This window comes from Mirounga leonina, unplaced genomic scaffold (genome assembly GCF_011800145.1).
Source record: "Mirounga leonina isolate KUSES-001 unplaced genomic scaffold, KU_Mleo_1.0 Mir_128, whole genome shotgun sequence".
Taxonomy (NCBI): Eukaryota; Metazoa; Chordata; class Mammalia; order Carnivora; family Phocidae; genus Mirounga; species Mirounga leonina.
Genome location: NW_023270320.1, coordinates 5339844 through 5361247, shown reverse-complemented (window position 1 = coordinate 5361247; position 21404 = coordinate 5339844). Strand labels below are relative to the sequence as shown.

The window sequence follows — 21404 nt, the reverse complement described above, 5'->3', positions numbered from 1 at the left end:
CAATGTCTATCACCCAGTCACCCCATCCCTCCCACCCCCCCTCCAGCAACCCCAGTTTGTTTCCTGAGATTAAGAATCCCTCATATCAGTGAGGTCATATGATACATCTCTTTCTCTGAGTGGCTTATTTCGCTCAGCATAACAACCTCCAGTTCCATCCACGTCATTTCAAATGGCAAGATTTCATTCCTTTTGATGGCTGCATAGTATTCCATTATATATATACAACCTCTTCTTTACATATTCATCTGTCGATGAACATCTTGGCTCTTTCCACAGTTTGGCTATTGTGGACACTGCTGCTATAAACATCGGGGTGCACATACCCCTTCGGATCCCTATATTTGTATTTTTGGGGTAAATATCCAGTAGTGCAATTGCTGGGACATATGGTAGCTCTACTTTCAACTTTTTGAGGAAACTCCATACTGTTTTCCAGAATGGCTGCACAGCTTGCGTTCCCACCAACAGTGTAGGAGGGTTCCCCTTTCTCCACATCCCCACCAACATCTGTCCTTTCCTGACTTGTTAATTTTAGCCATTCTGACTGGTGTGAGGTGGTATCTCATTGAGGTTTTGATTTGGATTTCCCTGTTGCTGAGCGATGTTGAGCACTTTTTCATGTGTCTGTTGGCCATTTGGATGTCTTCTTTGGAAAAATGTCTGTTCATGTCTTCTGCCCATTTCTTGATTGGATCATTTGTTCTTTGGGTGTTGAGTTTCATAAGTACTTTATAGATTTTGGATACTAGCCCTTTATCTGATATATCATTTGCAAATATCTTCTCCCACTCTGTCAGTTGTCTTTTGGTTTTGTTGACTGTTTCCTTTGCTTTGCAAAAGCTTTTTATCTTGATGAAGTCCCAATAGTTCATTTTTGCCCTTGCTTCCCTTGCCTTTGGCGATGTTTCTAGGAAGAAGTTGCTGCGGCTGAGGTCAAAGAGGTTGCTGCCTGTGTTCTCCTTTAGGATGTTGATGGACTCCTGTCTCACATTGAGGTCTTTCAACCATTTGGAGTCTATTTTTGTGTGTGGTGCAAGGAAATGGTCCAGTTTGATTGTTCTGCATGTGGCTGTCCAATTTTCCCAACACCATTTGTTGAAGAGACTGTCTTTGTTCCATTGGACATTCTTTCCTGCTTTGTCAAAGATGAGTTGACCATAGAGTTGAGGGTCCATTTCTGGGCTCTCTATTCTGTTCCAGTGATCTATGTGTCTGTTTTTGTGCCAGTACCATACTGTCTTGATGATGACAGCTTTGTAATAGAGCTTGAAGTCCGGAATTGTGATGCTGCCAGCTTTGCTTTTCTTTTTCAACATTCCTCTGGCTATGTGGGGTCTTTTCTGGTTCCATACAAATTTTAGGATTATTTGCTCCATTTCTTTGAAAAAAGTGGATGGTATTTTGATGGGGATTGCTTTGAATGTGTAGATTGGTCTAGGTAGCATTGACCTGTTCACAATATTTGATCTTCCCATCCATGAGCATGGAGCATTTTTCCATTTCTTTGTGTCTCCTCAAATTCTTTCATGAGTATTTTATACTTTTCTGAGTACGGATCCTTTGCCTCTTTGGTGAGATTTATTCATAGGTATCATATGGTTTTGGGTGCAATTGTAAATGGGATCGACTCCTTAATTTCTCTTTCTTCGGTCTTGTTGTTGGTGTATAGGAATGCCACTGATTTCTGTGCATTGATTTTATATCCTGCCACTTTACTGAATTCCTGTATGAGTCTAGCACTTTTGGGGTGGAGTCTTTTGGGTTTTCCACATAAAGTATCATATCATCTGCAAAGAGTGAGAGTTTGACTTCTTCTTTGCCAATTTGGATGCCTTTTATTTTTTTGTTGCCTGATTGCTGTGGCTAGGACTTCTAATACTATGTTGAATAGCAATGGTGATAGTGGGCATCCCTGCAATGTTCCTGACCTTAGGGGCAAAGCTCTCAGTTTTTCCCCATTGAGAGTGATATTCATTGTAGGTTTTTTATAGATGGCTTTTATGATATTGAGGTACGTACCCTCTATCCCTATACTCTGAAGAGTTTTGATCAAGAAAGGATGCTGTATTTTGTCAAATGCTTTTTCTGCATCTATCGATAGGATCATATGTTCTTGTTCTTGTGGATGTTGAACCAACCTTGCAGCCCAGGGATAAATCCCATTTGGTCATGCTGAATAATCCTTTTAATGTACTGTTGGATCCTATTGGCTAGTGTTTTGGTGAGAATTTTGCATCCATGTTCATCAGGGATATTGGTGTGTAATTCTCCTTTTGGATGGGGTCTTTGTCTGGTTTTGGGATCAAGGTAATGCTGGCCTCATAAAACGAGTTTGGAAGTTTTCCTTCCATTTCTATTTTTTGGAACAGTTTCAGAAGAATAGGTATTAATTCTTCTTGAAATGTTTGGTAGAATTCCCCTGGGAAGCCATCTGGCCCTGGGCTTTTGTTCGTTGGGAGATTTTTGATGACTGCTTCCATTTCCTTAGCGGTTATAGGTCTGTTCAGGTTTTCTATTTCTTCCTGGTTCAGTTTTGGTAGTTGATACATCTCTAGGAATGCATCCATTTCTTCCAGGTTATCTAATTTGCTGGCATAGAGTTGCTCATAATATGTTCTTATAATTGTTTGTATTTCTTTGGTGTTGGTTGTGATCTCTCCTCTTTCATTCATGATTTTGTTGATTTGGGTCATTTCTCTTTTCTTTTTGATAAGTCTGGCCAGGGGTTTATCAATCTTGTTAATTCTTTCAAAGAACCAGCTCCTAGTTTCATTGGTCTGTTCTACTGTTCTTTTGGTTTCTATTTCATTGATTTCTGCTCTGATCTTTATTATTTCTGTTCTCCTGCTGGGTTTAGGCTTTATTTGCTGTTCTTTCTCCAGCTCCTTTAGGTGTAGGGTTAGGTTGTGTACTTGAGACCTTTCTTGTTTCTTGAGAAAGGCTTGTGTTGATATATGCTTTCCTCTTAAGACTGCCTTTGCTGCATCCCAGAGATTTTGAACAGTTGTATTTTTATTTTCATTGGTTTCCATGAATTTTTTAAATTCTTCTTTAATTTCCTGGTTGACCCATTCATTATTTAGTAGGATGCTCTTTAGCCTCCATGTATTTGAGTTCTTTCTGACTTTCCTCTTGTGATTGAGTTCTAGTTTCAAAGCATTGTGGTTTGAAAATATGCAGGGAATAATCCCAATCTTTTGGTACTGGTTGAGACCTGATTTGTGACTAGGATGTGATCTATTCTGGAGAATGTTCCATGGGCACTAGAGAAGAACGTGTATTCCGTTGCTTTGGGATGGAATGATCTGAATATGTCTGTGAAGTCCATTTGGTCCAGTATGTCATTTAAAGTCTTTATTTCCTTGTTGATCTTTTGCTTAGATGATCTGTCCATTTCAATGAGGGTGGTGTTAAAGTCCCCCACTATTATTGTATTGTTGTTGATGTGTTTCTTTGCTTTTGTTATTAATGCCATATATAATTGGCTACTCCCATGTTAGGAGCATAGATATTTACAGTTGTTAGATCTTCTTGTTGGATAGACCCTTTAAGTAGGATATAGTGTCCTTCCTCATCTCTTATTACAGTCTTTGGTTTAAAATCTAATTTGTCTGATATAAGGATTGCCACCCCAGCTTTCTTTCGGTGTCCATTAGCATGGTAAATGGTTTTCCAGCCCCTCACATTCAATCTGGGAGTGTGTTTGGGTCTAAAATGAGTCTTTTGCAGACAGCATATTGATAGGTCTTATTTTTTAATCCAGTCTGATAGCCTGTATCTTTTGATTGTGGCATTTAGCCCATCTATGTTCAGGGTAACTATTGAAAAATATGAATTTAGTGCCATTGTATTGCCTGTAAGGTGACTGTTACTGTATATTGTCTGTGTTCCTTTCCGGTCTATGTTACTTTTAGGCTCTCTCTTTGCTTAGAGGACCCCTTTCAATATTTCTTGTAGGTCTGGTTTCGTGTTTGCAAATTCCTTTAGTTTTTGTTTGTCCTGGAAGCTTTTTATCTCTCCTTCAATTTTCAATGACAGCCTAGCTGGATATAGTATTCTTGGCTGCATATTTTTCTCGTTTAGTGCTCTGAAGATATCGTGCCAGTCCTTTCTGGCCTGCCAGGTCTCTATGGATAAGTCTGTTGCCAATCTAATGTTTCTACCCTTGTAGGTTACCGATCTCTTCTCCCGAGCTGTTTTCAGGATTTTCTCTTTGTCTCTGAGACTCATAAGTTTTACTATTAGATGTTGGGGTGTTGACCTATTTTTACTGATTTTTATAGGGGTTCTCTGTGCCTCCTGGGTTTTGATGTCTGTTTCCTTCCCCAAATTGGGGATAAGTTCTCTGCTATAATTTGCTCCAATATACCTTCTGCCTCTCTCTCTCTTTCTTCTTCTTCTGGGATCCCAATTATTCTAATGTTGTTTCATTTTATGGTATTGCTTATCTCTCGAATTCTGCCCTCATGATCCAGTAGTTGTTTATCTCTCTTTTTCTCAGCTTCTTTATTTTCCATCATTTGGTCTTCTATATTACTGATTCTCTCTTCTGCCTCATTTATCCTAGCAGTTAGCACCCCCATTTTTTATTGCACCTCATTAATAGCCTTTTTGATTTTGACTTTGTTAGATTTTAGTTCCTTTCTTTCTCCAGAAAGGGTTTCTCTGATAACTTCCATGCTTTTTTCAAGCCCAGCTAGTATCTTTAAAGTGATGATTCTGAACTCTAGATCTGACATTGTACTAATGTCCATATTGAGTAGGTCCCTGACAGTCGGTACTACCTCTTATTCTTTTTGTTGAGGTGATTTTTTCCATCTTGTCATTTTGTCCAGAGGAGAATAGATGAATGAGAGAACAAAATGCTATCAGGGTAACAACGTCCCCAGAAAATATACTCTAAACAAATCAGAAAAGACCTGAAGCTGGGGAAAAAGAAAGGGAAAGAAAGAAAAAAGAAAAGAAAAGAAAAGGAAAAGAAAAAGATAAAAACAAAAAAAAAAATCCAGAACAAAACAAAAAACCCAGAATATGATTAAATATGATCAGGCTGGTGCATAGATCAGTGCCACACACTAGATTTTGGGTGTATTTTGGTCTGTTAGAAGAAAGTGCCTCCCAAAATTTTAAAGATAGAAAAACTTATATATGTACAAAAATAAGGGTTGATACAATGAAGGGATGGAATATGACTGTAAAGATGAAAATTATAAAAAATTTTATAAAAGGAATTGATAAGAAGTTGTTTGAAAAAAGAAAGAAGAGGATTTAAAAATAAAGGGCGGGGGAGAATGTGATTAGGCAGGAGAGTAGAACAAACAATACACTAGAGATTTAAAGTATATTTTGACCTGTTAGAAGAAACTGTATCTCAAAATTTTAAAAAGGAGCAACTTATATATATATGCCAAAAATAAGGGTAACTACTATGAAGGGATAGAATACGACTCTAAAAATGAAAAATAAAAATGTTTTTTATAAAAGGGATTCATAAGATGTTGGTTGGAAAAGGGAAAAAGAAAATTTCAAAAAAAAAAATTAAGTTTGAAAGACTAAAGAATCATGGTAAAAAAGCCATGGATTCTATGTGCAGTATTCCCCTAGCTTGAGTTCTGCAGTTCTCATTGATCAGTAAACTTGGTCTTGGCTGGCTGTTCTCGCTGATCTTCTGGGGAGGGGCCTGTTGCCGTGGTTCCCAAATGTCTTGCCAGAGGTGGAATTGCCCTGCCCTTGCTGGTCCAGGCTAAGTCATCTGCTCGGGTTTGTTCTTGGGAGCTTTTGTTCCCTGCAAGCTTTTGGTACGGCTTTGGAGGACGATAGTGAAAATGGCGGCCTCCCAATCTCTGCCCCAGAGGAGCTGAGAACTTGGGGCCCTGCTCCTCAGTGAGCCCCCAGAGTAAAGCAGTCAGTCACTCTCATCTTCCCAGTCTCCAGCCGCACTCCGTGCTCACCCGGCCTGTGACCGAGCATTTCTATCTCTGGCACCTGACCTCATGTGGAGTCTCCAAACCCAGCAGATCCCTGCGGTGCACTCCCGTGCGGCTCCTCTCGGGGGAGGAAGGTGAGTCTCCCCGGATCTGCCACTTGTTGGGTCCCTGCTGGAGGAACAGTGGCCCGACTGTGCCGCGGATCACGGTTTATGGCAACCCTGAGCTGAGAGCCAGTGCCTCTGCTCCGTCTCTGCAGCCGGCTTCCCTGCTCTGATACCTGGGAGCTCTGCCACACTCAGGCACCCCCGCTCTTTCTGTGACCCTGAGGGTCCTGAGACCACACTGTCCCGTGAGGGTTCCACCCCCCACTTAGCCACTGGAGTGACGCCCTCTGCGGAGCCAACTTCTGAAAGTTCCGATTTTGTGCTCCACGGCTCTATCACTCGCCAGAAGCGGATGATGGAGACCCCCTCCCCCGCCACCTATCCTCCCGAATAGCACCTCGGATTCACTTCTCTGCTCGTCCTACCTTCCAGTAAGTGGCTGCTTTTCTGTTCAGAGAGTTGCTGCTATTCTTTTCTTCGATCTCCTGTTGAGTTTGTAGGTGTTCAGAATGGTTTGATCCCTATCCAGCTGAATTCCTGGGACCAGACGAAATCCAGGTCTCCTACTCCTCAGCCATCTTTCTCCGCCCCCAATTCTTTTACTTTCCATCTTTTATTTAAGTTGGTTTCTTAAAAATAACCTGCCAATGGAAGTTAAAAATATATAATCTCCAGTTTCTCAAAGTTGAATTTAATATGGTTGTATACTTAAATGTTTGCTGATATATTTAGACTAAATTCTATCATTTTATTTATTTTTTCTATTCTATTTATCATACTTTGCCCATATTTTATTTTTCTACTTTCTTGTAGTCTGTTACATCAATTGTACTTTCATTGTTTTTTCTTTCTTTCTATTAATTTGGTCATTATATGTTCTAGTTATATTCTTTTAGTGATATTTTTTAATGATTGATTTATTATATTGTTATTTAATTATTAAAATTCAATGTTAATTTTACAATTTCAGATATAATGAACACTTACAGTTTCTAACAACATATTGATCTTCGCCAATTTATTCCTATACTCTTTTCTTCACTCTTCATATTATTATTATTCGGTATTTAATTACTCCTGAATTTTAACCTGCTGTAAACAAGTCATCATTATCATTGTCATTATTGTATTTAGTCAAAACATACTAGGATTTCACTACATATTTACCACTTTATTTGCTCACTATTCTTTTTTCACTCCATCTTTTTATGTTCAATCTCCCTTTTGGGGAAGTACATCTCTCAGAATTTCCATCAGTGAGTCTCTGTTTAGTAAGCTGTTTATCTTATCCACCCGAAATTGTCTTTATTTTATTTTCACTGTTGAATGTGAGTCTATATAGTGTGGACTTCTAATTGAGAGTTTATTTTGCCTCAGCTATTGGAAAGTATGTCAGTGTAGTCTGGCATTTATTAATGATGATGATAAATCTTCTGTTAGTGTGTTTATTCATTTATTCTTTAATGGTTAATAAGAGTTTTATCTGTGGTAGGCTTTGTATTTCTATTACTGCATAACATATTACCACACACTTAGTGACTTAAAATAATATTCATTTATTCTGTCAAAGATCTATAAATTAGAAATCCAAGTGGATGGGGTGCATGGGTGACTCAATAAAGCGTTGGACTCTTAATTTTAGCTCAGGTCATGATCTCAGGGTCGTGATCAAGCCCTGGGTTGGGCTCTGCACTCAGCAGGGAGTCTGCCTGAGATTCTTTTTCTCTCCCTCTGCTCTTCCCCCTACTTGCGCATGCACGCAGGTGCTCTCCCTTTCTCTCTCTGAATAAATAGATAAAATCTTAAAATAAATAAATAAATAAATAAAAGAAATCATGTGGATTTGGCTGGGTTGTCACAAGCCTGACCAGAAAGCCTGAAGGCCAGGCTATGTTCCTAGCTCATTCAGGTTGTAAGCAGAATCTAATTTCTTGCATCTATGGGTCTGAGCTGTCTGCTAGGGGCCCCTTCCTACTCCCAGAGCCTGTCTGCATTGTTTCTCATGTGCTTCCCTTCATTTTCAAAGAAAAAAGGGCATTCAGGTCTTCCTTAGGCTTTGACTTCCTCTTACTTCCTTTTTGGCCAGCACCAGACTACTCTACTTTTGAAGGCTCACCTGACTGGGTCAGGCCAAGCAAAATAATCTTTGTATTTTAAGATCAATTTATTTGGAGCTGTAATTACACTTGCAAAACCTTTTAAGTACTCAGAAGGGTGTTTGAATAACCAAGGAATGGAGATCTTAGGAAGCAATCTCTGGAATTCTGCCTAACAAAGCTTCTGTGTTTTTTTCTTGACCCTAGAGTTATTATTTCATTATAATATATTCTGGTAGAGATTTTTTTTTTTTAACTCATGAACCAGACTCAGTATTTTATTTCAGTGAGAAGACTCAACTTTCTTCTATTTTGGAAAAGTCCTAGATGTTTTCTTTTCATATATTGAACCTCCCTCATTCTAAATCCTCTGTGTCAGAATTCCTTCATGTTTCTTAACTGGTCTTTTAATTTTTTTATTATTTTTTAAAATTTTATTTATTTATTTGATACAGAGAGAGAGAGCACACAAGAAGGTGGAGCGGCAGGCAGAGGAAGAGGGAGAAGCAGGCCCCCAGCTGAGCAGGGAACCTGACATCCCCACTGAGCAGGGAGTGCAGCTGAGCAGGGAGCACAACGTGGGGCTCGATCCCAGGATCCTGAGATCATTACCTGAGCTGAAGGCAGATGCCCAACTGTTAACTGGTCTTTTTATATTTTATTACATTTCTGTTTATCAAGTGTCCTGGGTGATTTCCCTAAACAATTTAAAAATCAGCAATTCTTTTTCTTTTTTTTTTCCATTCTTTCATTTCTTGTTTAATGGATTCTGCTCCTTTATTGATCTCTATGGAAATCCTAAACATCCTTTTTTAAAGTTTATTTGTTGCTTATAATTTTTCATGTATGAATTCTTTACTTTTCTCTAGCTGTGGACATTAACGCTTATTGGCTTTTTTCTTTGATTATAAGGCCACCTTAAGCAATGACGATTATCTTCTGAGATTTCTGTGTGTCCTGCTTTGTAAAATCTTCCTTGTGGAGATTATTTCGTGTATTACCCTCCTAAGTCATAAATTTTTACACTTGTTACACCTGGAGATCTAAAATTCATAGGAAGCATGTCCTGGTATCCTAACTTAAAGTTGGTAAGGCTTGAGGTTCCTGTTTCTCTATGTGATATTTTTTACATCCACATCCCTAAACCATTTTAAGCACTTAGAGTTTCTGTGTCTCCAGGCGATCCTTTTCCATCTACACTTCTGAAGCAATTTCCCTGCTGCATCTCAAAGACTAATGGTAACAGCTTTCACTATCCTCCTTTCATGGCTTCCAAGTTTAGAGAGGAAGTCAGTTCCACTTTTCCAGGAGGTCTCAACTCCTTATAGGCTAATGTGGATGACTACTTCACATAGTTCTGGAGAGTCACTCACTCAGCTTTAGTTCCTATTTACCTTTCATGTTTTTAATTTTCTCTCTTTTTAAAACTATCATTGGAAATTTCCCTTTCTTCTCTTAAATTTTGGTTAGTATTTTGTGTGTTTCTCTTTTCCCCCATTATTTCTCTGTGTGGAATAGAAGGGGAAAACTGCCCTGTCAGCCCAGTCTGCCTGATTGTCCAGAAGTCAGTGAGGGTTTTAACTCATGACCTGTAATTTATCAGTGGGTAAAGCATTTAAAGGCCAGAATCAGGCATTCAAATTCAAGCATATATTCTATGCTGGGAAGTAGTAAGGAGAAAAACTAATCTGTTTTCTTGTTCCTTTCCCTATCGGGGATTTGAAATTTATATTCCTTATGGACATGGTACATGTGTAAATGAGGATATTATTTATTTGCATACCCTAATTTAGTAGTCTTTTAAAATTATTCATTAGTGGTAATTGGTGGTATAAAAGAGTTAATGCAGGTCACAAAATAGTCTAACACTCGTTTGTTAGGGAGGCAATTTTTTTTTAGTATTAACCTGGAAGCATTACTTTCACTCTCCTTTAGATCCAGATCGGAAAGCAGCAGCCAAACAGATATAGTCAGGTAAGTAAATTAGGACGTATTTCTTAAAATAAGTATGTGTTAAAAGTAAGATGAACAAATTGACAATCAACAATAAATTGCTAGGTATTAATTGAGCAGTAACAATTGGTAAGGTACTACACGGAAAAATAATCTAGTAACTAATGACTATTTGTATAAAAAAATCAATGTCTTCTTTACTTCAGTTTGTTAATGTATGTTGGGAGTTTATTTTTCGGAAACGAATAAATGATTGGTGAAATGGTTACAGAGCTAACTCGTAAGTGGAGAAACTTACTTCTATATTTGGAGATTTTACAACTAGAAATTCCATATGTGTGCTCATGAACAACTGAGTGAACACTTACCCTGGTCACTTAAGAAAAGTTTGCTGAAGAGAAACATCATAAAGAAACAATAATTCTACATCTTCCATAGCCTCTCAGTATCACAAAATAGTTTTAATTAGATTTCTGTCCATTTCCTGAAAGGTGGATATTTCCATATAATAAAACTGTAAGTCTTTAGTTTCCACATCTATCATTTTTGGGTTTGGGGTCTTTCTGCAGATATAAACTGTTTAGGAGTATTCACTCTTCTCTCTCTGACTTAAGTATTTATTTACTTATATAGGCAGCTGGTGTTATTCCTTATATGTTCTTCAAAGTCCATTGCTAGCCTAAAACACTTCCAAATCTATAGAGTAAATTTTCTAGGCTGCACAACATGGTTGTATAATTTGTCTTATTCTAGAAGAGGGTTTCTTCTTCAAGGAGAATGCCTCCCTTTCTTATCCTTTATCTCTTCTTTATTATTATGACCTTCTCTTTATAGTGACACTTTGAAGTCATGAGTTATTATGACCAAACTAAAAAATTGATTTTCATTTAATAATAATAATAATAATAATAATATGTCCTCTCTGTGTCAGGGAATTATCATATGGTACTCAAGCACAGCAAGTCTTAGTTACTTTTCCTCATCTTGGACATGTGTTATTATACTGTTATCTTAGAAAATAAAAGCCATGTTTATCTTGCTCAGCATTGTATAGCCAGCATGTAGTAGAGTTCTTGGCTTATGGTAAGTGCTCAATAAATATTTGCTGAATGAATGAATGAATGAATGAATGAATGAATGAATTACTTTTAATCCCCCCTTCCAAGGGCACACATGCACACAAACAGAAAAAATTTACAAAGTACATAGACATCCATATACACATCCATATTTCTATAATGTTATAATTGCTCTCATTTCAGGGAGCCTGGGTGGCTCAGTTGGTTAAGCGGCTGCCTTGGGCTGGGTCCTGGGATCAAGCCCCATGTCGGGCTCCCTGCTCCATGGGGAGCCTGCTTCTCCCTCTCCCTCTGCCTGCCACCGTGCCTACTTGTACTCTCTCTCTCTCTGTCAAATAAATAAAATCTTAAAAAAAAATAACTGCTCTCATTTCTACTTCTCTCATATGTCTCATCCTAAAAGCTTGCTAACATAATTCATCTCTTCTAGGATCATTATTCGTCTACACTGAGTGAGGAATGATAGCATTAATTATAGGAAAATGGACATTTCAGTTAGCTGTAGTATAATTTGGGATGTTAATCCACTGGTCTAGCCTTTTGGCTTGATGTGTACTAGGATAATTTTTCACTTAAGTTTTAATAATGTCACTTGATACTATTTTTTTTTTTTTAAAGATTTTTTATTTATTTATTTGACAGAGAGAGATACAGCGAGAGCAGGAACACAAGCAGGGGGAGTGGGAGAGGGAGAAGCAGGCTTCCCGCCGAGCAGGGAGCCCGATGTGGGACTCGATCCCAGGACCCCGGGATCATGACCTGAGCCGAAGGCAGACGCTTAACGACTGAGCCACCCAGGCGCCCATCACTTGATACTATTGCTGTGCTTTACTAACATAGCATCCACACTATAAATTTTCTGGTCATTTATTTTTTGGAATGATCTTTATCTGGTGGAAAGTTAGTGGGAAAGGCTGTTGAAGTCAAGGAATGTAGAGAGGAGTGAATCTCAATATGGTTATATTAATGCCACTTAAGCATAATTAATTTTTGAATATCTCAATTCAATTAATATTTCCAGTCTTTTCCTAAACAGAAGGATTTTAGATCATTTAATAGCAAAATTCAATTATTAATCTCTCACATATTGTCATTTGGCTTTTAACTTCTAGGTTCTTTACCTACACATTAGGTACACATTAGCCATTGTTATTGTTATTATATTAATAATATATAAAAATAATATTATATTAATTAAATATTTAATAGGATTTAACAACATATTTATCAATTACTTTGTTCACTATTCATTCTTGAACCTATTTTCTCATTTTGATTTCCATTTCCTTTTTTACACAGTAGTTTATAATTTAGACTTGTAAGCAATGTCATCACCAGGAACGATGATTGGTCTCATGGGAATTCTGCATGCTCTGAGTTGTAGGCATACATTAGGATGAGGGGAATGTTTTAGATTTGCCTTGAAGCATGAATGTTTCAGTATTTTCTATACTTAACTGGTTCAAATTCGTGGGTAGTAGAATTAAGGAATTGAGGTCCTGTGCCTATACATAGTGCAGGCCTGAGGTTTTACATCTCTAGGTGATCTTTTTCCATCCACATGGTTAAGACAACTTACCTGTTGCATTTCCAGTAGCCATAACTTTTATTATCGCCACTTAGGACTACTAGTCCTGGGGTTTGTTTTAGCTTTCTAACATCTAAATATCTGCTTCAACTCCTTCCAAGCTAGGGTTAGTAAAACCATGTCTATTAGGGTGTGAGTAATTCATATTTCCTTGTAGTCATTCAGCTTTTGCTCCTGTTTTCCCTCTGAACTTCTAGTTTCTTCATTTTTTACTGACAGAAGGAAAAGCCCTCTGGCTGTCAAGCTCCATTGGGTATTAGATTTTTGTGTTATTTTCTTCAGCTTTTCTGTGGAATGGAAAGGAAAAGCTTTACTTATGGAATAGAAAGGGAAAGTTTTTCCTGTCATTTCACTCTGATAGATTGCTCAGAAGTAAATAAATGTGTTTTAATTTGCAAAATGTGGCAGTTTACGTATCAATGAATTTAAAAAGTTAGCTTGGAGCCTGACAGCCAAATTCAGGCATTCATCATCAAACTTATATATTGTGCTTAGAAGTGATAAAGAAAAAAAAGCTACCTAGATATTTTCCTCACTGGAGAATTTAAATTTTGCAGTATATGTTGCACTTGGTGTTGGGTAAATAAAAATATTACTTTTTTTGCATGTCCCAAGTATTAAAAGGGTTAGTTTTGGTGTAAAATGGCCTGATCTTCATTCTTAATGTAGGCAAGTTTCTTAATATAACTGTTAGACATTATTTTTATCTTTTATTTTTATTTAGATCGAGGTCAGAAAGTAGTGCTCAAACATATACCAGCAGGTAAGCAATTTAGGAAGTGTTTCTCATAAATAAGTATACCTTGAAAATAAGAATGAACAAATAAATAATTGCTTAATAATTTTTGAGCAGCCACAATTGATAAAACCCTAAAGACAATTTATTAATATTTTCCATTCTAGGAATGAGTCTTTTTTCTTCAGTTGACTAAGTTTTTATTGGTTGCCTACTCTTTTGATACATAGGAAAAACTAGTTAGATCTAATGAGACAAGATATCTATAATTATTTTGTGGAACTAACTTATAAGCAGAGCATTTTTACATCCTTTATGACGAGATACACAAAGGGAAATATTTTTTTGTTCAGATTACATTTGCATCCACAACCTCAATATAAACAACTGAGTAAACTCCACTTAGGAGGAGTTTATCAAAGAGATGGTATCATAAACACAGTAAAATTCTTTGCTTTTCATAGCCCCTCAACAGCCCACAGTTGTGTTAACAAAGGTTCTATGAATTTTTCTTAAGTTTTTAGTTTCCCTTGCTCCACTGTTGTGGCCTTGTGATCCCTCTGAAGTCATCAAATACTTACTGGTCTGCTCTTCTTTCTTTCTCCCTTAATAGAGTTTTAGTTTTCTTGTAAGGTCTGATGTTTTTCCTTGAAGTGTCTTCTTTAGTTAATTTCAATCCACTAGTTTTCCAGAATATCCTTTATAGCCACAGGTTAAATTTTCAGGCTACACCACATTTATAGTTTCTATCCTTTCTGATGAAGTCACTTCTTCATTAGGGGAGCTATGGAATTTCTACATCTTTTATTCTCTCTGTTATTTTTGGATGTCTTCTAACATCATAACCCCTTATAGATGTTAATTACATTCTCCCAACTAATTATGAAAAAAAAAAAAGCTGATTTTCTTTATTATCTCAATTCCCTGTCAAGGGATATTTGTGATATAATGCTCAAACACTGTAATTCTTCCAACCTTTTGCTTACCTAGAAGTATTACTTTCCCTATATACTCTGAAATCACTTGAGGGTAATGGCCATGTATATTTTGCTAACCAATTTAGGGTTAGCACCTAGCAGAGTACATGTGTAATAAGTACTTGTTTAATGAATGAGTGATCATTCTTGAACTTCACACACACAATTAATATTATAACTACTCCAATTAGAGTCCCCTCTCTCATTATAGAATATGGGATTCACATAATCATCCTCTTCTAGAAGTCGTGTTCAACTGGTGATTGTCACTGGTGATGTCCTTGAATGATAGTCAAGGACATCATTCATAGGACATTATATATTGCATTTGAAGAATTTAATTTGGAATGTTAATCCATTAGTCGAGTTTGTGTTTATCATATACCAGAAAAACATCCTTGAATTGTTCTTTCATTTAAATTTAATAAACTAGGCATAGTTGCTGTGCTTTTATTATTATAGCACCTATTAGATTTTTTTCTCCAGTTCTTTTTAAACTTTTATTTTAAGTATTTTTTTTTCAATTGGAAAACTGGTGGGAGATGTTGGTAGAACCAACTCTTTGGGTTATAACATTACCAAAATAAGAATTTTTTTTTTAAATGATGGATATCTAATGGGTTGGGCATGTCAGTAGACTCACAAGTCTAGATCTCTTAATTGGCTTGGGGGAGAACTAAATAGAGTTAACCTTTGAACAACATGGATGTGAACTGTGCAGATCCACTTAAAATGGATTTTTTAAATAAATATAGTACAGTACTATAAATGTATTTTCTTTATTACTTTCTTAATAACTTTTCTCCAGCTTAATTGTAAGAATACAGTATATAATACATATAAAATATAAGATATGTGTTAATCGACTGTTTATATTATCAGTAAAGCTTCCAGTCAACAGTATACTATTAAGTAATTAAATTTTGGGGGAGTCAAAGTGTTACACGTGGATTTTGACTGTGTGGGGGTTGGCAATCTTAACCTCTATGTTGTTCAAGGGTCAACCATATATTTAAAAAGTGTGTTTCATAGAGTAGTAGGAAAAATCTACTTTAAGTTCTGAAGATATAAAATAGCAGAGGTAAGGAAAGGAAGGGAAGAGTAAAATTGTATCACTCATCAGTGAATTATCTCACTAATCTTACCATCTATATTATTTTCTCTGTCAATAAACCTCACTTAATTTGTCTTCAATTTATTTTTTTTCTCTAATTCTTTTGGTATTAGAGGATTAGAGTAAAATCTATAGGTATAAAAATTAGAAAAGAGTCCCAAGAATTTGATTTTGACTTTGGTAATAAATAGTATAAATATAGACATTTGGTAGATATTTCTTTCTTACCATTCTTTTGAAAGGAAAGAGGAAGAAACTTCCATTAAAAATAAAAAAATAACTTTATCAGATTGTATTTTATCAAAATAAAAGTATTATTTCCTTATTTACCTAGATCCAAATCACAGGAAAGCACCCAAACACATATCAGTAGGTAAGTACATTAGGAGCTGTCTCTTAAAATAAGTATGTTTAAAATTGAAATGAAATTCATAATCTCTAATTAATTCCTAGGTATTTATTAGGTAGAAGAATTAGTAAAGTACTATATCAGAAAAAACATATTAATCTTTACTAATCTTACTAATTAATGAGTATTTATTCACTTAGTCTTTTTTCTTCAGTTTAGTAAAGTTGGAACTTGCTCTTGTGGATAGACTGGAATTAAAGAGTTTGAATCCAATAAGATATAACATATGTAAATTAGTCTATAAAATAAATTCATAATCAGGGCCACTTTATCCATTATGCATTGTAGACATAATATTTAAGGCCTATGAGTTTCCAACTGCCAAAAACAAAACACTGTTTACAACATGCAAAACCAAACAGATTGGCTCCAAGATATGGAAAAAATAAAATTAATAATATGTTTCAATTACCCAAAAAAATGCAAACTCTTAACTGTTACATTCATAAACATTTAATTATATGTAGAAAAATGTAAGATTTTCTCATTTGCAAATACTTCTGATTAAATACGATGCTTCCCCAGAAATCTCAGAAAATTGTAGCATAAACATTACTCACAGCCAAATAATTTCACAAGCAAATTGCAAAAAGTTTTTGTAGAATCCTTTTTTCTGACATATGAATTTTTGCTTGGCAGTACCCTCAGTTGTTTGTATATTTGGCAGTGGAAGGGAATTTATTTGCTCTCAGTACCTTAAAAATGTGTCTTTTTTCTTTTCCATAGTAACTAATAATTCCTTCAGAGGACAATGGATATTACAGAGTGTCTCACTGAAATGAGAATTCCACCTTTCCTCCCTTGGTCACAGTCAAAGGAAACAATAAACCGAGTGTGGAACTATTTGCATGTGCATCTGTATTTCTTCCTCTACCCCTGAGGCTTCAGTTCTGTCATTTCAGGGCCCTTAACTGAAGATAGCTCAGCTCAAGCATCCCCATCCCAACCAGGCTCCCTCTGCTCTTTTCCCCAGCTGTCCCGCCACCTACTCCTGCTTACCTGCCTGGGGCCCCAGGTGCTGGGAATCTGCATCCACTGCTTTTACTGAGGAGGAGCTTGTGGTTGGTAGTCCATGGTCCTCCTCCTGGTATTTCTCACCAGACTTGAGTAGCTGCATACAGATCTCACTTAATCCAGATATATGCCTGCCTCACCCTCCCCACAACCCCAGTATAGGCTTCTGAAAGAAGCTGTGTTCACTTTGAGGACTGTACATTACTGTCCAGGACTCTTGCTCTACCCACCTCCTTTCCCCTTTTCCTTGGCTAGGTGATCCACAGGGTGAATCCCAAAAGACAGAAGGACCCAGAGAGCTTGGGCTTGGATCTCAGGGGCAAAGGTTAACCTCTATCAGAGTTTGGTGACAAGGTTGATAAACTGAGTTGGGAACAAGTTCTGTCATTTTCCATTTTCTGAAAGTTTGTATGAGATTGTTTAATTTTCCAATTAAATATATGGTAGAATTCACCAAGGAAGGGTAAAATTGTATCACTCATCAGTGAATTATCTCACTAATCTTACCATCTATATTATTTTCTCTGTCAATAAACCTCACTTAATTTGTCTTCAATTTATTCTTTTTTCTCTAATTCTTTTGGTTAGAGGATTAGAGTAAAATCTATAGGTATAAAAATTAGAAGAGAGTCCCAAGAATTTGATTTTTTTTAAAGATTTTATTTATTTATTTGAGAGAGAGAGAATGAGAGACAGAGAGCATGAGAGAGAGGAGGGTCAGAGGGAGAAGCAGACTCCCTGCCGAGCAGGGAGCCCGATGCGGGACTCGATCCCGGGACTCCAGGATCATGACCTGAGCCGAAGGCAGTCACTTAACCAACTGAGCCACCCAGGCGCCCCAAGAATTTGATTTTGACTTTGGTAATAAATACTATAAATATAGACATTTGGTAGATACTTCTTTCTTACCATTCTTTTGAAGGGAAAGAGGAAGAAAGAGGATTCAATGTCTTTAACAAAGGACTATTCAGATTTTTCATTTATTCTTGCAATAGTGTTTTCAAATATTATAATCTTAAAGGAGTTTACCCATTTAATTTAGTGGCTGATCTTTTGGCATAAAGTTGTTCTCAATAACCTTTTTTAGTGTCTATTGTTATGTCCCTTCTTTCATTCCTAATCATGGTGATTCTTGTTCTCTTCTGATCAGTCTTGATAACAGAGTTTTCACAATAACGAATCTCTTAATCTCTTCAGACCACCTCTTGTCTTTTTTTTCTTTATTGCATCTCTGTTTTCTGTTTAATTGATTTCTGCCTTTTTAAAATTTGCTCTTTTCCTGGCTTCTGGAGTTGGAAGTTTAGATCATTCGTTTTAAACATTTTCTAATTCATTTAAAGGTATAAATTTGTTCTATATACTTCTTTAGCTTCATTTCATGAATTTTTATATGTTGTATTTTTATTATTCTTCAGGTCAGATATTTTCTAATTTTCACTTTGATGTCTGAATTATGAGTTACTTAGAAATGTGTTGTTTAACTTTCAAATATTTGGATATTTTCGGTTTAATCTTTTCTTAATTCAGTCATGGTCAGAGAATATACACAATTTCAATCCGTTGAAATTATTGTTTTGCTTATGGTCCAGCCTATGGTCTGTTTTGGTGAATTTTCCATGTGCACTAAAAAAATGTGCATTTTGCAAATTGTTGAATATATAAATGTCAAGTTTGTTACCAGGGTTTTTGAAATCTTTAAAATTTTTTGCCCTTTTTCTATTATTTCCTAAAAGAGATGTGTTAAAATTGCCTATTATTGTTGTTGCTATGTTGTTTTAGGTATAGTAGTGTTTCATGTATTTTCAAGTTATATTTTGTGCATATGTCTTTAGGACTGGTATGTTTTCCTGATGAACTGACCCTTTATCATGACATAATTCCCTTATTATCTCTACTTATATTCTTAGTTTTGAATTTTACTTTTTTCTGATATTAATATAGCCATGCCAGGTTTTTTACAGTTATTCTTTGCATGGGATATCTTTTTTCATTCTTTAACTTTCAGTATATCTTTCCTTATATTTAAGATGTATCTGATGTAAACAACATACATTTGAGTCTTGTACTTTTTTTAATCCAGGTGGATGTTTTTAAATTGCAGTGTTAAAAGCATTTACATTTAATATAATTTCTGATATTGTTGATTTTAAGTCTAACATTTTGTTATGTGTTTTCTACTTGTTCCACATTTCTTCATTCTCCGCCCCCCTTCTTTTAGGTTAATGGAGCATTAATCTATTTTTCTTCCCTATTGGCTCGTCTAGCAGTCCTTTTTATATTTTAATATTCTTGGTGGCTACACTAGAGATTATATTATGCATCCTTAATTTATCACAGTCTACCTTGAATTAGTATTATCTTACCTAACAAACAACAAATACTTTACAACAGTATAATTTTTGTTACCTCCTCCTGCCCTTGGTGCTACTATATTTAATTCTACACATTTGACCTAGATGTTGCTGTTATTTTCACATGAAAGAGTCAATAGCATTTTCAAAAAAATTTAGGCTTCTATATATACCCACATGTTTAACCTTTCAGGTACTAGGTACTCTTCATTTCTTCTTATACAACTGTGTTTCCATATGAGATCACTTCCCACAGCTTGAGTAACTTTCTTTAGTATTCCTTACACTGTGCTACTGATGAAGACAAATTCCTTCATTTTTTTTTTTCTGTTTGAAAAGGTATTTTTTAATCTTCATTTTCATAGGATATGTCTAATTGCACATAGAATTCTAAATTGCCATTTTTTTACTTTTAGCACTTTTTGTATATTTTCTTATGGAATACATTATTTTATTTTATTTTTATTTTTTATTTAAACTCAATTAATTACCATGTAATGTTTTATTAGTTTCAGACCTAGTGTTCAGTGATTCATCAGTTCTGTAAAACACCCAGTGCTCATTACATCCTGTGCCCTCCTTAATGTCCATCACCCAGTTACCTCATCTCACCATCCCCCTCCCCTCCAGCAACCCTCAGTTTGTTTCCTAGGATTAAGAGTCTCTTATGCTTGTCTCCCTCTCTGACTTCATCTTGTTTTATTTTTCCCTCCCTTCCCCTATGCTCCTCTGTTTTGTTTCTTAAATTCCACATATGAATGAAATCATATGATAATTGTCTTTCTCGGATTGACTTATTTCGCTTAGCATTATACCCTCTAATTCCATCCACATCATTGCAAATGGCAAGATTTCATCTTTTTTTTTTTAAAGATTTTATTTATTTATTTGACAGAGAGACAGCGAGAGAGGGAACACAAGCAGGGGCAGAGGGAGAGGGAGAAGCAGACTTCCTGCAGAGCAGGGAGCCCCATGTAGGGCTCGATCCCAATCATGACCTGAGCTGAAGGCAGACGCTTAACTACTGAGCCACCCAGGCACCCCCAAGATTTCATCTTTATGATGGCTAATATTCCATTGTATATGTATACCAATTTTCTTTATCCATTCATCCATTAATGGATATCTCGGCTCTTTCCATAGTTTGGCTATTGTGGACATTGCTGCTATAAATATTGGGGTGTAGGTGCCCCTTCAGATCACTACATTTGTATCTTTGGGTTAAATACCTAGTAGTAGTGCAATTGCTGGGTCATAGGGTAGCTCTATTTTCAACTTTTTGAGGAGCTCCAACTGTTTTCTAGAGTGGCTGGACCAGCTTACATACCCATAAGCAGTGTAGGAGGGTTCCCCTTTCTCTGCATCCTCGCCAACATCTGTCATTTCATGACTTGTTAAATTTAGCCATTCTGACAGGTGTGAGGTGGTATCTCATTGTGGTTTTGATCTGTATTTCCCTGATGCCAAGTGATGTTGAGCATTGTTTCATGTGTCTGTTAGCCATTTGTATGTCTTTGGAGAAATGTCTGTTCATGTATTCTTCCCGTTCCTTGATTGGATTATTTACTCTTTGGGTGTTGGGATTGGTAAAATCTTTATAGATTTTGGATACTAGCTCTTTATCTGATAAGACATTTGTAAATATCTTCTCCCATTCTGCAGGTTGTCTTTTGGTTTTGTTGACTGTTTCCTTTGCTGAGCAAAATCTTCTTATCTTGATATGAGGTGCCTGTTTCCCTTGCCTTTGGAGATGTGTCTAGCAAGAAGTTGCTGTGGCCAAAGCCAAAGAAGTTGCTGCCTGTGTTCTCCTCTAAGATTTTGATGGATTCCTGTCTCACATTGAGGTCTTTCATCCATTTTGAGTCTATTTTTGTGTATGGTGTAAGGAAATGGTCCAGTTTCATTCTTCCGCATGTGGCTGTCCAATTTACCCAACACCATTTGTTGAAGAGACTGTCTTTTTTCCTTTGGATATTCTTTCCTGCTTTGTCAAAGATTAGTTGACCATAGAGTTTTGAGGGTCCATTTCTGCGTTTTCTATTCTGTTCCA

At 36.3% G+C, this 21404-nt stretch overlaps 1 protein-coding gene across 1 annotated transcript in view; it reads left to right on the top strand.

Annotated features, from left to right (window-relative positions):
- Positions 1 to 17269, top strand: part of LOC118009944 (disintegrin and metalloproteinase domain-containing protein 32-like) — a 196519-nt gene extending 179250 nt beyond the window's left edge. Inside the window, exons 21-24 of the mRNA XM_035003988.1 lie at positions 10069 to 10107; positions 13478 to 13516; positions 15915 to 15953; positions 16716 to 17269. Of these exons, the coding sequence (XP_034859879.1) occupies positions 10069 to 10107; positions 13478 to 13516; positions 15915 to 15953; positions 16716 to 16722 (124 nt within the window). The 3' untranslated portion in view covers positions 16723 to 17269. The remainder of the gene's footprint in view (positions 1 to 10068; positions 10108 to 13477; positions 13517 to 15914; positions 15954 to 16715) is intronic.
- The last annotated feature ends 4135 nt before the right edge of the window (positions 17270 to 21404 follow it).